This window comes from Vicugna pacos, chromosome 17, assembly GCF_048564905.1.
Source record: "Vicugna pacos chromosome 17, VicPac4, whole genome shotgun sequence".
Classification (NCBI taxonomy): domain Eukaryota; kingdom Metazoa; phylum Chordata; class Mammalia; order Artiodactyla; family Camelidae; genus Vicugna; species Vicugna pacos.
The window spans coordinates 16,921,832-16,938,630 of record NC_133003.1 but is presented as its reverse complement, the minus strand read 5'-3'; the positions used below and the strand labels follow the sequence as shown (position 1 = coordinate 16,938,630).

Below are 16,799 nucleotides of genomic sequence, written 5' to 3'. Positions count from 1 at the left end.
CCAGGTCTCATGGAAAGACGGCATGAAGGGAGGAAAGGCAGATACATGAAGTAATGCCTGTCCAGGAAATACCTGTTCTTCCCTTCCCTTCATTTCCACCTTCCACCGCACACACATCCACACTTAGATCCTAAGTCCAATACTTTTTTCCAATATACCATAGCTTCTTTATCCTCAGATTTTTTCATATATAAATAGCCTCAGTCACTCTTTGTTTCGGCCTTTATAGGAAGGAAGCTGTGGAGATTCCCACATGGTCTTACTGTGGAGGCAGTAAATTAAAAACTAGGAAGTACACAAGGCATTGGGAACCTAATCAACAGGGGAGGAACCAATTACCACTGAGACATGGTGACTTTCATCCAAGTGTTCTGAAAGACCATGGTATGAGCCAAGTGTGAAACTAAGAAATTTGAGGGGAAAACAGAAAATATATTACCAATCCATTGTGCTTGGAGGAGAACCAGGGCAGATCTCATCCATCAGACAGGTCCCTTGGAACTAAGGACTAACGAATCTTGGCAGAACATCGAGTTTTCTAATAAAGTCAACATATGATGAATGAGCATACACACAAACACATCTTAGACAAAACAGCTCCACAGATAAAATAAGACTTGACTGTAGCCCAAGTGATATTAAGCTAAAACACAGAGTGTGCTGGAGGGGAGTCTATGAGAGGCTGGCGGCCAACAAAGAAAGCCCAAATCCGTGGTGAGTTGGAGAGGCAGAATTGGCAGTGTGTATCCAGCACCTTTTAGCAAGAAAGAACTTGAACCTGGAGACAATGGACAATTTTTATCTCTGGGGTGCTTCCAATTGTGAAACAGAATAATAAGGTTTAATCCTGAGTCAAAAATATCTCAGTGCAGTTTGCCTCTGTTTGCTCTGAATCCAAGCTCACAATATCTTTCTGATGACTCTTCCAGCTTCGTGGGTGTTTGATTCCGGGAAGGGAGGAGCTCTGGATATGGGTCACAATCCCCTAGAGTAAACTGGTGGCTTAGTGTTCTCATTTATATGTCAATCACTTAATACCAGGGCTGGCAGAGGCCAGCCCCAAGAGACACTCCTGGTGTAATGACCAACTTAGATTTTGGATCTGCAAAGCTAAGGTCCATTAAGAGGAGAGCTCTGAAATGGAGAGCGCCAAATGGAGCCTTGGTTTTAAGCTGCAGCAAAGCTCACTTCCATTTTGAGGCAAAACAGCCAAGCCTGTAATAACAGCTAACTGCTGAAGAGCCTTTCAGTTTACAAAGCACTTACATGACCAATGTGATTATCATGGGAATAGCAATTATTATTGCTATTTTAAGAAGGAAGTTGAGGTTTGTGACTTGACCAATGTCACAGAGTTAAAATCCAGGTATTCTTACCTCTGACAGTTTGATTCAATTTTGTTTGTCTAGTAAGAGCGGGATCACTAACTCCTCATGTTATGTCATGTTATGTTGACTTATTTGTGGGAGAAAGCAAATCATTTCAGTGAGGGGAAATCTATCTGGTGATCTTATCATCTTAAAGAAGATAAATAAGCAAGAATAAAGGTCCCAGTTTAAAGTTGGAGCCACGCTGAACAGTGGGAAGGACTTAATTTAAGGATTAGAAAAAAGAGCAGTCAGACCCTTATAAACATGGTCAACTGATTTTTTTAAATGTTTCATTGTTAAGTACACATAACAATTTACCATTTTAAGCACTTTTAAGGGTACAATTCAATGGTACTAAAAATACTTAGAATGCTATGTGACCATTACCATCACCTGCCTCCAGGACCTTTTCAGCATTCCAAACAGACTTTGTACCCTTTGGTAGTAACTCCCCATTTCCCTCTTCCCCTGCCTCCTGACAACCTCTATTCTACTTTCTGTCTCCATTCTAGGCACCTCAGGTAGGTAGAATCATACAATTGTCCTTTTGTGTCTGGCTTATTTCACTTAGCATAATGTTTTGAAGGTTTACCATTGTTGTAGCATGGGTCAGAACTTCATTCCTTTCAATAGCTGAGTAATATTCCATGGCATGGATAATACATTTTGTTTTTCCATTGATGGACGTTTAGATTGTTTCCACCTTTTGGCTATTGTGAATAATGCTACCATGGACATCGGTGTACAATTATCTGTTAGAGCTCCTGCTTTCATATTTTGGGCACTTACTCAGAAGTGAATTGCTGGATTATACTGTAACATTATGCTTAACTTTCTGAGGAGCTGCCAAACTTCTATAGCGGCTGCACCATTTTACACTCCCACCAGCAACACGTAAGGTTTCCAATTTTTTCACATCCTGGCCAACATTTGTTACCTTCCATTTTTAAAAATAATAGCCATCCTAATGGGTACAGAGTGATATCCCACTGTGGTTTTGATGTGCATTTCCTTAATGACTAGCAATGTTGAGCATCTTTACATTTGATAATTAACCATTTGTATTTCTTCTTTGGATGAATGTCTCTTCCAGTCCTTTGCCCATTTTTGAACTGGGTTGCTTTTTTGTTGTTGAGTTTGTACAACTGATATTTGACAATGGCTCGAAATCAATTCAGTCAAGAAGAGATACATTTCAATAAACGGCACTGAAGCAATTGGACATCATAGGCAAAAAAAAAAAAACCCTCAACCTGAACCTCACATCTTACACAAAAATCATGCCAAAATAAGTCATGAACATAAAGCTCTAATACTTTTAGAAAATCACAGGGGGAAATCTTTAGGCTCGAGGGCTAGGCAAGGAGTTCTTATACTTGACATCCAGAGCATGATGCAGGAAAGAAATTGATAAACTGGACCTAATCAAAATTTAAACCTTTTGTTCTATGAAAACCTATATGAAAAGAATTAAAAGACAAGCTACAGACTGGGAAAAAAATATTTGCAAAACACAATCTGACAAAGGACTAGCATCTAGAATATATAAAGAATTGTCAAAAGCCAACAGTTAGAAATTGGGCAAAAGACATGAACAGACACTGCACCAAAGAGGTTATACAGAAGGCAAATAAAGCACCTGAAAAAAAAAAGTTCAATATCATTATCTATTATACACGTTAGAACCACAATGTGATGTCGCTGCATGCCTACTAGAATGGCTAAAGTAAAAAATAGTGACAACATCAAACACTGGCAAAGATGTGGAGAAACCAGATCACTCATACATAGCTGCTGGGAATGCAAAATGGTACAGCCACTCTACAAAACAGGTTGATGGTTTCTTACAAAACTAAACATGCAATTACCATACAACTGAGCTCTTGGGCATCTAGCCCAGAAAAATGAAGACGTAGGTTCCCACAAAAACCTAGACATGAATGTGCGTATCAGCTTTATTTGTAATACCCCCAGATTGAAAACAGCTCGGATGTCCTTCAACCTGCGAATGGTTAAACAAGCTGCAGCACATTCATACCATAGAAAACCACTCAGCTATAGAAAGGAACAAATTGATACATACAATTTGGACGAATCATACAATTTGGATGAATCTCCAGAAAATTATTTTGGAAAAAAAAAGTCAGTCCTCAAATGTTACATATTATATTATTCCATTTGTATAACATTTCTGAAATGACAACATTTTAGAAATGGAGAACAGACTGATGGTTACCAGGGGTTAGGGTCTTTGGAGGTGCGAACGGAGGGGAAGTGGGTGTGGTTATAAAAGCTCAACATGAGGATCTTTGTGGTGATTTAAGTGCTCAGTATCTGAAGGTGGTGATGGATATGCAAATGTGCACGTGATAAAATTGTACAGAAGTAAACACACACACACACACACACAAATGAATACAAGTAAAATTGGGGAAATCGGAATAAGTTAGGTGGACTGTATCAACGTCAATATTCTGGTTTTGATACTGCACTAGAATTTTGCAAAATGTGTTCTGGTGCCGCACCTTCATGTATGTCTATGGAGTCAATGCCTTATGAGGAAAAAATGAAGGAAAAACAACCAAGAAATATCCGAAGACTTTCAAATTATAAAGGCCTGGACAAATATTTGGCAAGCTTCCTTAGCTCTCCTTTCCTACAAAGTTACCTCCCACCCAACATATCCCTGAATATAGAGTAGTGACTTAAATTGGAAAGTGCCTTTTTTAAAAACACACGTGTTTTCCACTACGAAAATAAACCACGTTCACTATATTTAATATCCTCTTAAGTGTACAAATAAAAACACAGTACTGCAATTCCAGCACCCGAATATAACCATTTTTATGTTAATATTTCTATTATTTCCTCCCCGTCTTGTTTCCGTGCCTCGTTTTAAAAAACACTTCATTTATTTAGCAATTACTGTTTTGTGTCCTGCCTTTTTCACTGTCAAGAAATAACCTCTCCCCTCCACTCTCACATTTTTCAAAGACATTTTGAGTGGCTACGTTGAATTTCACGGTGGGATCATTCACTTTAACTCCCGCCGCAAGACTGAGGGATGCGCATTTCTGCAAAAAACGTTTGGTCCACAAAACTTTTAAAACATATGTTCCACAGAAGCGGACCCCTGGGTCAACTTTAAAGTCTCAGACACAAGACGCCCTTTTCCATGCAGCCCACCGCGCCTAATTCCTTACCGCCTCAGCCGGGACTGTCTGCGCCTCCGACCCCTACCGAGCTGCCGGCGTCTCTCGGCCGCCGTAGGCCCTTGATGACGTCACGCGGCGGCGTGGCCGGTTTCCCTGGTGACGGTTGCCGGGGCAGCGCAAGACGCGGTCCGGAATTGGTGACAGAACTGCAGCAGCCCATAAAAGGAGCAGAGGGGTGACCACTTTAAGTGCGCAGGAAAGTGCGGAAGGGCCCGGGCGGGAATCGAGGGAGCCGGCCGCCGCCCGAGAGCCTGGCCGGAGCCGCAGCGCACACGCTCCCCCACCGAGCGCGCGGCTGGCCGCTCACTGCGTGCAGGGCGCAGAGCGAGGGCTCTTCTACGTTCGTTCTGTAAATCCTCACCCGCGGCTTCCTCCCCTCGCCCAGCAGACACTCATTTTCCGCGCGATAAAGAGGTTAGGCGCAGACGGTGAGTCACCTGCCCAAAGTCACACAGTAGGTGGCATAGTCAGAACAACTCTGGTCCGCCTTACCAGCGCCCTCTTCTGGTCTGCGCTATGGAGCGCTGGTTCTGGCACCACACTGAGAGCGGGAATACGCGATGCACTTCCCCCAACCTCCCGCCCGGGGGCCAGCCACCGCAGAACCGAGGACTCGGAGAAGGGAGTCCTCCTCAGAGCGGGATTCCTCCCTGGAGAGCCGGTCATCTCCTCCCCATCCTCAACCCAAACCCGTATCTGCACTGATGTTGGCTTGTCAGGCAGTCGGGGAGCCTGTCGTGCAGTGTACAGGGCGCAGAGTGGGAGGAGATCTAGATGAGAGGGTGAGGGGAGAGAGAGGTTAGTGGGGTCAAAGGCGGCCCAAGTCTGGAAGTCGCCTCAGCCCTTCCTTATCGGTCCCTGTCCCCTATGCATTCAGCTGCCTCTGGGATCTTTGCTTTACCACAGGAAGTGGCGTGGTGAGTGGGTGCCATTCTCCTCATCCCATGATAAGTCCTTCCTGAGCGGTGAGTTCCTACGATGCAGCCTTAGCCTTAACTTAAAAAAAAAAAATTTTTTTTTAGGCTTTATTTTTTAGAGCAGTTTTAGATTTACAGAAACACTAAACAGAAAATACAGAGAGTTCACATATACTCCTCTCCTCTTTCCCCATTATTAGCATCTTGCATTGACATGGTACATTTGTTATCCTTGAAAATCCTATATGTTATCATTAACTTTAAAAGTCCATAGCTTGCATTAGGGTTCACTTTTTGTATGGTACAGTTCTATGAGTTTTGCCAAATGCATAATATCATATATCCACTATTAAAGTATCGTACTGAATAGTTTCACTGCCCTAAAACCCGCCTGTGCTCCACTTTTCCTCCCTCCTTCCCTCTCCTCAACCTCTGGCAACCATTGCTCTATTTAATTCCCTACACTTTTGCCTTTTCCAGAATGTCATATAGTTGGAACCCTATCATATATAGATTTTTCAGTCTGGCTTCTTCACTTAGCAATATGCGTTTAAATTTCTTTCAGGTCTTTTTGTGACTTGATAGCTCATTTCTTTTCATCACTGAATAATAGTCTCTTGTATGGGGAATAGATAAACCAATTTGTTTATCTGTTCACCTATTGAAGGATATCTTGGTTGCTTCTGATTTTTGGTGATTATGAATAAAACTGCTAGAAACTTTTGCTTATAGGTTTTTTGTGTAGAAATGAGTTTTCAACTCACTAGAGTAAATATAATTTTGGGATCATTTGGTGAGACTGTGTTTAGCTTTGAAAGAAACTGCCAAACTGTCTCCAAAGTGGCTGTACCATTTTGCATCCCCACCAGCAAAGAATGAGAGTACCTGCTGCTTCACATCCTTGTCAGTATTTGGTGTTGTCAGTGTTTTGGATATTAGCCATTCTAATAGGTGTGCCATAAGGTCTTATTGTTGTTTTAATTGCAATTCCTTATAACATATGATGTTGAAGGTCTTTTCATATGTTTATTCATCATCTGTGTATCTTCTTTAGTGAGGTGAGTATTCAGATGTTTTGCTCACTTCTTAATTGGGTTGTTTTCATATTGTTAAGTTCTAAGAGTTCTTTGTATATTTTGTTTACAGTTCTTTATCAGATACGTGTTTTGCAAATTTTCTTCTAGTCTATGGCTTGTCTTTTCATTATCTTAACAGTGTCTTTTGCAGAGCAGAAATGTTTAATTTTAACAAAGTCCAATTTATCAATTTTTTCTTTCATGGATCATGTTTTTGGTATAGTATCTAAAAACTCACTGCCAACCACAGGTCCTCTAGAAAGAAAATTTTCAGTGTGATAGGAATGTTCTGTCATGATGGTGATGGTGGTTTACACGGATGTATGTCTTTGTCAAAAGTTATTTGCACAGAGGGAAGGTTATAGCTCACGTGGTAGAGTGCATGCTCAGCATGCACAAGTTCCTGGATTCAATCCCTGGTACCTCCTCTAAAATAAACAAATAAACCTAATTACTCCCTCTGCAAAAGAAACTCATTTGCACACATAAAATTGGTGTATTTTATTGTGTGTAAATCATACTTCAGTAGAGCTGATTAAAAACACACAAAACTCACCTTCAATGGCAGAGGTCAGAATAGTGGTTACCATGGTAGGTGGTTGACTGGAGGGGACACAAGATAGCCTGTTTGGGGACTGAAAGTGCCCTGTACATTGATCTGAGTGGTCACCACAGGAGGGTATACCTATGTAAAGATTTATTAAGCTGTACACTCAGGATTTATATACTTTACATGTTAATTATAATTCAATTTAAAATTATATCTCAATTAAAAATACTAATGGTGTCTGAGCCCCACTCCTAGAAACTGAGATTTAATTGGTCCAGGGATATGCCCCAGCATTGTTATATTTTAGGAGCTCCTAGGAGATTCTAATGTACAGCCAGAATTGAGAGCCACTGTTTTTAGGGGCAGGAAGGAGTCAACTGTTGAATTTGAATGGTGGGGAGTATTCTGATGCCATTCGAGGTCCAGTGGCACATTCAGGCATAAGAGGGTGTGGGGGCGATGCTCAGCTCAGCTGAACTTTGCCAGTCAGGGGATCTGAAGTGAGGGTGGGTCTTCTGAGATTCCACATGGACATGTGCAAAGCTAAGCAGGAAGCTTCAGGGCTGGGGGCTGGAGACAGGGCTGACAGTGTGCTGAGCACTCTTGGAAAAGGAGCACTTTGTGGAGTTTGCTTCTCCACAAATTCAGGCTTCTCTTCCTACTCCAAGGGCAAGATGGCAGAGGATGAAGGCTCTCAGGACACCTTGCGGCTCCAGTTCAGGGCCATGCAGGAGATGCAACACAGACGGTTACAGAAGCAGATGGAGAAACGGAGGGAAAAAGAACTGAGCCTCCAAAGCAAAGTCGATGACCAAAAAGAGCCCCTAGAGATCTCCGATGGCCTCAGCGTCCTCCAAGCCGGGGAGCAGAACTCGAAAACCAGCTTTGAGCAGAGGTAAAGGCAAATTTGAACTCTCCCAGGAGCACTGCAGGGAGGTAGGGAAGGTGTAGGAGAATGATTGCAGACAGTTCAACAGTCAGGTTGACTAGATGTTGAGACACAGAGGTTTTTTGACATAGAGATTGTTAATGAAGTCTCTTGCATCTGATAGGTCTGTGCACCTGTGGACATAATATGACGTGAAAGTATTCAAAAACCATTTAAAGTCAAATGGAAATTTTGAAACTCACCAAGATGTCATTTATTCACTTGAATTTTCTTATGTAGTGTCTCTTTCATGAACACTGTGCTTCAGTTTTGGAGGAGCTGGTTGGCTGGCTCTGATGACTCACAGGTGACCACTGCTCCAAGTCTCATCTGGGATTGTTCTCCTGCACCAGTTTCCCTTTCCTGACACATAAGTTCACAAACATACCTGTCAAGAAGTACCGGATGGATTCCCTGCTTTCATACTGTTGGCAAAAAGGTTGAAAGGAGTCCAAAATCTTCTCATTCTTCTCTAAATTGGACACAGTCACACAGATGCATATTGATTTATATTGGTTATTAGAAGCAGGAGTCTGGACTGATACAAAATTCTTTGCTAGTCATTTTGCTAAAAAAAATTGCTAAGATTGCCTTTGAAGTCTGTATTATAATACATTTTATGTATGTTCCATGGATACTGGAAAGAAGTATCAATTCTCTGAATGGGGGTTTCATATATCCCTCTGTTGACTCTGCAGGAAGCCATGTTATTCAAAACTTCATTCTCCGTTCATTTGTGTGTGTGTGTCTTAATCATTCAGTTTTGAGAACAGTGTGTTAAAAATCTGCTCATTAAGTTTCCCTTAATTTCTCATTCCTATTTTATACAGACCAGTTCTTACCACCGCCTAGTGAGTGCCGGGCCAGGTACCCCAAGCCTGGGCACTGGAGGCTGACCCCTGCCCATCGGTCCCTGTGATTCTGCCTTTGCATTGCAGGGTGCTTGAGGACGAGATCCAACAGCTTCGGGGTCAACTCAGGGAAACAGTGGATGAGAACGGGCGATTGTATAAGCTGCTGAAGGAGAGGGACTTTGAAATCAAACACCTCAAAAAGAAAATAGAAGAGGACAGATTCGCCTTCACAGGTAGCTCCACCACTGCTGTGACAGTCCCTGCCCTGAAGTCCAGGTCGGCTGGCCCAGCTGCCGTGAAGCCTATAGGGCAGGACAGACAGCAGGTTCCAGAGGGCAGGTGCTCGAGAGCAAGTGCCAAGGGTCAGCTTTGGTCAAGCTTGTCCAGATGAGTCCTGGAAATGCGGGCAAAGGGGGAGGAATGGAGCTGGCCAGGTAGGCCAGCTGGCCAGAAAGTGGAGGCTGAGAACACTGGGGGCAGTGGGCAGCATTCTGGCCAGCATGGGGGACCCTGCAGGGAGTCGTGAGGAGAGTGCTCCTTGATGTTTGCTGCGTGTTCAGTGGGCCAGGGGCGTCCATTCTATCTTGACAATCTGGCTCAAATGCCATATCATGGACGTGAAAAGCTCCCAGTAGAAGTAGGTGTTTACATCACTTGCTGTTGCTGCTTCAGAAGGGTGGGTGAGACAATTCACTGTTCCAGGGGGGTTTCCTGGGACCCAGCAGTATCCAGAGTGGACCTTGGTTCTTCAGGTCTGAACTAGACCTTGGCTCTGTTGCTGGAGACCTTGACCTCTCAGATCGGTTAGGGACCTTGGCTTTGTGGGTCTGGGGATGACCTTAGCCCTGTGGGTGTGGGCTGGACATTGACCATTGACTCTGTGGTCATGAGCTAGACCTTGGCCCTGCAGATCTGGTGGGGCCCTTGGCCCTAATTGGCCTCTGCCACACGTATGGCCATTGAACAATTCCCAGGTGGCTGACTAATCAAGCACAAAGTCAGTGTGACTAATCACAGAGGGCAGCAGGCCTCACCTGGCATCTGCACATCCCTCTCCACCTTTGATAGTAAATGCCTTTAGGTGTGGGCATCCAGAGGACCCGTGCTGAATTAAAAAACCAGAGGAATTTAGTATCTTAAAGGCCCTTGGTAGCCTGCTGTGCCTCCCTCCCTTCTTTGGCCTTTTCTGTCTAAAATAAAGCCACACTGAAGAGAAGGCAACACCCAACCTGCCTCAGGGTTCAGATGTGAAGGGACAGCTTTTGCAAGGCTGTTGAGTAGATGATGGGATTCAGGGGGAGAGCAGGAGATGCCTCCCCATCCCAGGAGACCCAGGAGACCCAGGAGACAGGACCTGGAGCTATGCCCTCTTCTCCAGCCTGCCCCATGTCCTCTGTCTCCTGCTGTCTCTGCCTGCTTGCTCATGGCCTCATCCGATTGCCAGCCCCTGGTCTCCCTCAAGACCTCTTAAATCCAGTCCTCACTCAGAAGTCCCCATTTCTGATTTCCAACTTCAAGTTTTGAAGAGAAAAGTCTGCCTGGCCCAGTTCATGTTTTTAAACGAGGCCACAGTGACAGGCTGCTGACAGCTGAGACTGGTTTTCCTTTGGCTGGATTTTTAGTGTTTGCTTTAATTTACTTTTTCTATTCCTTGGTACAGTTTTTTTAGTAATTGCTCTAGTGATTAGAACATCATACTTAACTTTTCACAGTCTACTTAGAGTTAATATTTTACCACTTCAGTGGAATGAAGAAACTTTACCACCGTACAGGTCCCTTTACCCTCCCTCCTTATGTTACAGCTTTTATATGTATAATATCTACAGATGTTGAAAATCCTGTCAGACAATGCTGTCATATTTGCTTTCAACCATTATACATATTTTAAAGGACTTAAGGAGACAAAAAGAGTCTATTATATTTACCCAGAAATTTGACATTTCAGGGCTGCCCATTCACTATTGCCCCCATGATCACAGGATTACATCTTCAAGAGTAGGGCTTGTCTGGAGACAGGGTTTGGGAGAGACTAAGAAAAAAAGAGGATTTTTCCCATTTGCTCTAAGCCCCATTTCCTGCCCTTTGGACTAGAAAGGGCTTCTTTTAGCTCTCTTTCTGATGTCTAGTTCCATGATTTGTTCTGCTTTTGAGTGTTGGGGAAAAAACATAACCAGAGAACTCACCACGGGACCATTCGCACCTCTAGATTGGGTTTCTCTCCCCAGGTTCTGAGCCCTTTTTCCTGATGTGTCCTCACCCTCTTCAGCAGACACGAGGTGGCCGAAGGCAGCTGCTCCGCATTGCACAAATCACTGCCTGGGTGTCAGCAGCAAGCCTGGCCTGAGCTGACTTAAAAACTGTCAAGTACCTTTGTTTACCTTCCACCCGTTGTCACTCTCAGTCTTGTTCTGCGGGGCAACCCAGTGGTATTACAAAGCAGGCCTAAGAAGGTGTCTCTGCCAGTTACCCACTGCTTCAGTGTCAGAAGCATTCTGGGAACTTGCAGGCCTTCTGACCCAAACCACCATTGCACAGATGGAAAAACCGCCCTCCAGAGAGGGCAAGGGAACACAAGGCTACTCCACCAGTCAACAGCAAGGCTGCGCCACTCCCACTGCCTGCCTTCTGTGCAGCCCCCACGCTGGGCAACCTCCCCCGTTTACATCCCTCTGCTGCCTCCTCTGCAGCCTCCCGCCTTGCCCACTGCCTTCCAGCTGCTTCCTCAGACACTCCAAGCACTTTCCTGCCTCCAGACCTTTGCACTTGCCATTTTCCCTGCTTAGAACACTCTTCTGAGTTGAGAACACTCTTTTTCACTGCTTGATCAGCCACTTTATTCATTCAGGTCTCTGTTCCCGCATTACCTCCTCAGAGAGGCCTTTCCCAACCACCCCGGCTAGGAGAGCGCCACCCCCATCCCTCGCATCCCCTTGGCCAGCTTCAGTTTATTTCACAGCCCTTATTCCTCCCAGATATTAGAATACATTTTTGTTTGTTTTCTTATCTTCCTCCCCTGCTAGAATGTCAACCCCGTAAGCCTTTTTTATTCACCATTGAATGCCTAGCACCGAGAGTGTCCAACACTTGTTAGAAACTCAATAGGTATTTCCTAAATGAAGGTGTGCACTTGTATTGATTAATTGTTACCACAAAGTTCTGTGTATGAAACAACCCCATAATCTCAGCAGCCTTCAGCAATAAGCATTGACTTGGCTCAAATATCTGGGTTTAGCTGGGAGTCAACTGATCTAGTCCTCGCTTGGCCAGGGTGGCTCAGCTTTGTTCTGTGTGTCCCTCTCCTCTTCCTGGGACCAGCCAGCTGGCCTGGATATGCTCTTCTTGTGGAAACAGCATAAGTGGAAAGAGTGAGTTTAAGTGTATAAGTGCTTTTCAAGCCCCTCCCTGTACCTTATCTGCTAACAATAAACAAATCATTGGCTAAACCCAGAGTCAGGCAGGCAGAGAAGGGTGGAGGGGGTACACCTCACTCACTGGAGGGCACGGCAAAGTTATAGGACACAGGGCGCGGATGTGTAACCTATCACTGAGCGGGACGTGAAGAATTGGAGCAATAAACATCTCCCGTAGAATTTCAACTCTGCTTCCTGATTTTCTAATTTTCATAGAAAACACTGACTCACCAGGTGACTGCATTTCCACTCACTGGAGTTCAGCTTCAGGGTGCTAGCCTCTGCCCCTGCATGAGTGTCCATGCCAAGCAGCTTTAGCTTCTGAAACCCAGTGCTGTTGGTGATGTGGCGTGAGTTCGATGCGTGGGCCCGTGTTTTTCATTGACCTCACCATTTTCCTTCATCTTAGGAACAGCCGGTATGGCTGGGGACGTGATTGCCACCAAAATCGTTGAGCTCTCCAAAAAGAACCGTGTGCTGATGGCAGAGTCTGAGGGTGCGAAGACCAGAGCAAGGCAGCTAAGCAACCGCATCCAGGAGCTGGAGCAGGAGGTGAGGGCCTCGGGCCCCCCTGCCCTAGGGGGCTCCCCGCACGCTGAGCCACTCCTCCAGAGAGGGAACACCCTTAGATGCTTTGGGTCCTTCCCAAGGGCTGGGGGGTCAGTGTCTGCCACATCTTGAGAGGGGGAAGTATTGGGAAGCAAGGGGTCACACAGGTGGTGGAGACGCAGCTGGTACAGTGGGGAGGACTCGGACCTGGAACCCGACCACCTGAGTGTGAATCTCAGCTCCACCACTGACTTGCACGGTGACTTTGAGCAAGTTACAAAGTCTCTGTGCCTCAGTTTCCTCCACCTGTCCCATGCATGGCTGTAATAATGGTTCTCACGCTAGGGGTTTCTGAGGATTACGTGACTGAACATTGTGAAATGCTTAGAACAGTGCCTAGATAAAAGTTCGTTAAATAAGTCAACAGGGATCCTTGATGATTTGAAGCTAGAGCCAGGAGCATTCCACCAGCTGGTTTCATCTTTGTCTGCCTTCTTCTTTCTGCTGCCCGCTGCCCTCCCACGGCTAATCACAAACCCCTCCTGTCCAGCCAGGGCCCAGCTCGAGCAGTTCATAGTCCCTTGGGAGGTAGAGTGGACTCTGTGTGTTAGAATCTTCGCGGCCTCTCCTTCTGTGGCTGAGGGGCTGAGGCCAGCAGAGGTTTAGAGGCTTTCTCCAGTCACGCAGCATGTGGTGGTGCTGGATTTTAAATCCAGTTCTGTTGCTCTCCAGAATCCTCCTCAGTCATTACATTTGGCATTACAGCATCTTTATTCTAGAACATACCTTTTTGAGAACCATCTCAGGCTCTGTGCCCAGCCCTGGGGAGACTGTGGGGAGCAAAACAGGCCTGGTCCCCTGGAGTCACACCAGCATCGAGGGCTCCATAGAGGAGGGGGCGGGCACAGTTGGTCCCTGGAGGCTGAGAAGGGGCCCGACTCTGAGGAGTAGAGGAGGGGCCCCCATGCAGAGGGCCCAGGAGATGCAAAAGGCCCAAAAGGGGACCAGTGTTACTGAGAGTGGTGCAAGATGAGGTCAGAGAGGTGAAAGGGCAGGTCATGCCCAGCTTTGTCAGACAGGGATGGTCTTTGTGTGAAGGACAAATGGGAAACCCTTAAAGGGTGGGTTGGCAGTCCCTAGACAGCAGCGGTCTTGGCCACCAGGCCATGAGCCCGTGTGGCAGCTTTCGCAGTGTCTCCTCCCTTGTCTCCTCATCTGTAATGTGAAGTCTGGAATTCCTTCGCTCTCCACCTCCCAGACTGTTGTTAGAAGCAGATCCTGGCTGCAGGATTGCTATTCACTAAGCTGTTTGTGAGTCCTACGGCTGCTCTACTCCGTGACCGGGGAGTGGGGCAGACAATCAGTTAAACCCTCCCCACCACAGAGCAGCTCGTAGAGTTCTTCTGTGAATGGTCCTTAAAGTGAGCTTAAAGGACAAACCGACGAGAACAGTGACCGCACACTCGATGGTAGCACCAGAGCACTGCACTCAGGGGCCGCGGTTGCTGAGCAGAATTAAATATTAAATGCCCGGTTCACTCTTTCAGCTGCAGACAGCCCTGGCCAAGCTGCCAGCCAAGGGGGCCGCCAACGCAGGAGCCAAGCTGTCAAGGACCCAGATGGGAGACAGAGCCTTGGTATGAATTCTCTTCGGTACTGGGGAGTGTGTGAGGCCATGGGCCTGGGCCTCCCTTCCTCCATGGGAGGCTGGGTGCCTCTGTCCGGGGTCTACCTCTATCCCACTGCTGAGCCAGTGCCACCATGGTGGCATCCTCAGAGTGGCCATCAGGGGACAGTGACCAGGTCTCTGGCCTGAGGCCAGGAATGCCCCAGTGGAGGCCGGTGAGTGTCTAACTCTGATTCAGTCCCCAGACAGGGAGATCGAGAGGGCTGAGGACCTTGGAATCCTAGAATTTCAGGACCAAGAGGGAAAGCCTGGTCCAACACCCCCCACCCCAAGCTGATCTCCACTGCAGCATCCTCACTGGGGAGCCCTCCAGCCTCTACATTACCCCAGGAACTGGGAGCTCACTACTGCTCATTGGAACCCTGGGATTTTTTTCAGGGGGCAAGCAGTCAATATTATGAGAAGTCTTCCTTTTGTGGAGCTCCAAATCTACAGAGTAAAAGTGACTTTTGGGAATGGGGGCTGTTCCCAAGATTCCATTTGACTAAGCTGGTGAGCATCCATGAGGCCCAGGGTGTGGGAGCTGCAGCTCCACAAAAGGGAGGCAGTCTGACCTGGTGGGCTGCCTGGGAGGAACACGGAGCCCAAGCCAGACAACAAACAGCTTCAGAGTCTCAAGAACATCCCAGGAGGCCTCCCAGGGGTTTTCTTAAGAAGCCAGACTAGTTAGTGATACAGTATCCAAGCCTCAGGACTCCTAGTTTAATGCTCCTTTCCTGCCCCATCTTCCCTGTTGCCTGCAGCTCAGGATCAAGCTGCCTCATGCCTGTCCAAGGAGAATCCAGTCTTTGGTGTACAGTGAGGGGCGCCTCAGGCTCCAGGGGTGAACGTGTCTCCCAAAGACTATTCTTATGTGGGCCTGCCTCGCTGCTAGGGAGGCCGTGGAGGGACTCCAGCCTCAGCAGAGCTAGACTGAGTGTCCTTTGGGGCTTTTCCCGGCCCCTGGGACACTGTTCAGCAGTCCCTGGTTCATCCATGTCTCTGATGGGGCTGCCCTGGATGGGAAACTGCTTGTTCGGTCACTTGTTGAGCCTGACAGGGTTTTCTGAGCCTTATGAGACAGAGCATCAAAGACAGGTCCACTGTCCATGGCAGGGATGGGGGCGGTTCAAGGGGGGAGATAAATAGCCATTCTGAAGGAAGGAGGGGGCAGGGCCTTCTGAGAGAACCCCCGGCTCTGCATTCACACAGGGAGCACCCCCTCTACCTGAGGCAGCTCAGAGGTGGAATGACAGGGACTTCCCAAGGTGGCCTTGATGGAGCAGAAAGATGGGGAAGGACCTTCCAGCAGAAACAGTGCAAGCTCAGAGCAGGGCAGCGTCAATATTCCTTTTTTTTTTTTTTTTTTTTTTTTTTGCCAATATTTGCCTGCTGGGCGTCAGCTGAATAATGTTTGGCTGTAGCCTGAGGCACTTGAGGGAGAAAAGGGAATGGTAAGCCAAACAGAGCTGGGGTGGAGTCACCCTGGTGGGAGGTATTGAATGGCAGCTGGAGTAGGAGTTCCAACTTTGTTCTGTTGCCGCAGGGAGCCTGGGAGGTTCCTGGCAGAGGGGCTGGTGGTGGGCTGCGGTCTCCATTCCTCCGCACCGTGTGTCTTCCTGGGCATCTCCTGATCAGAGAGAGAAAACAATAGACTGTCAAGGGCCGCCCAAGCCTGGGCCACACCCCGGAGGCCACGGTCCGGCCAGAGCTCCACGCACATTCCAGAGTAGAGCTGAGCGCCCTCCCTCCGCGTGGGGCTTCAGGAGGCTGTGGTGGAGCGGCCTCGGCCCTGTATGCTCCGCACGGAAGCTTTCCAGTTATTCCCTCAGAGAAAACAGCCCAGGGAGAGGAAAGTGGGGGTGTGCCCCTGCCCAGGTCCCTCACACAGCCTGTGCAATCTCACGTGGGGCAGAAACAGCTCTGAAATGTCAGGGAGGTAAGATTGGCCCAGCTGCCCATGAGGTGGGGACCAGGCGCTGGGAGAGCAGAGAGGGACGGCCGCTCACGCACACGGGCCCAGCCCTCGCCGGAGCGCCAGCCCCTTTGGCCCGCTACCCACCCAAGCCAGGCTAGGCCCCCCACCTCCGGGCATCGCCCTCTGTCAGAATCTGCCACAGGCAGCACCCTTTCCATGTGATATTCTAGCCACACTCTTAGGTACCCCAGAGTCTGGTAAAAACATATCCCCATTTCACAGATGAGGAAATGAGGCTTGGAGAGGATGTCATTGCCTGGGTTCCAGATCCAGGGCCAATGCATGT

At 47.2% G+C, this 16,799-nt stretch overlaps 2 protein-coding genes across 7 annotated transcripts in view; one reads left to right on the top strand and one right to left on the bottom strand.

The window, feature by feature from the left end:
- The window catches only part of ACKR2 (atypical chemokine receptor 2), a 56,321-nt gene extending 51,688 nt beyond the window's left edge, over window positions 1-4,633 (bottom strand). Inside the window, exon 1 of one of the 2 annotated variants that reach the window (XM_072941077.1) lies at window positions 4,574-4,633. The gene's annotated coding sequence lies outside the window, so the exon portion shown is untranslated. The remainder of the gene's footprint in view (window positions 1-4,573) is intronic. The other variant, XM_072941078.1, reaches the window with a different exon arrangement.
- An 89-nt stretch (window positions 4,634-4,722) lies between these two features.
- CCDC13 (coiled-coil domain containing 13) overlaps window positions 4,723-16,799 on the top strand; it is a 37,414-nt gene continuing 25,337 nt past the window's right edge. For all 5 annotated transcript variants that reach the window (XR_012060592.1, XR_012060591.1, XM_072941070.1 and 2 more), the window contains exons 1-5: window positions 4,723-5,013; window positions 7,797-8,023; window positions 8,995-9,143; window positions 12,730-12,872; window positions 14,417-14,506. Coding sequence is in view for 3 of the 5 variants with exons in the window: in XM_072941070.1 (XP_072797171.1) it covers window positions 7,803-8,023; window positions 8,995-9,143; window positions 12,730-12,872; window positions 14,417-14,506 (603 nt within the window). In the remaining 2 variants the exon portion in view is untranslated. The remainder of the gene's footprint in view (window positions 5,014-7,796; window positions 8,024-8,994; window positions 9,144-12,729; window positions 12,873-14,416; window positions 14,507-16,799) is intronic.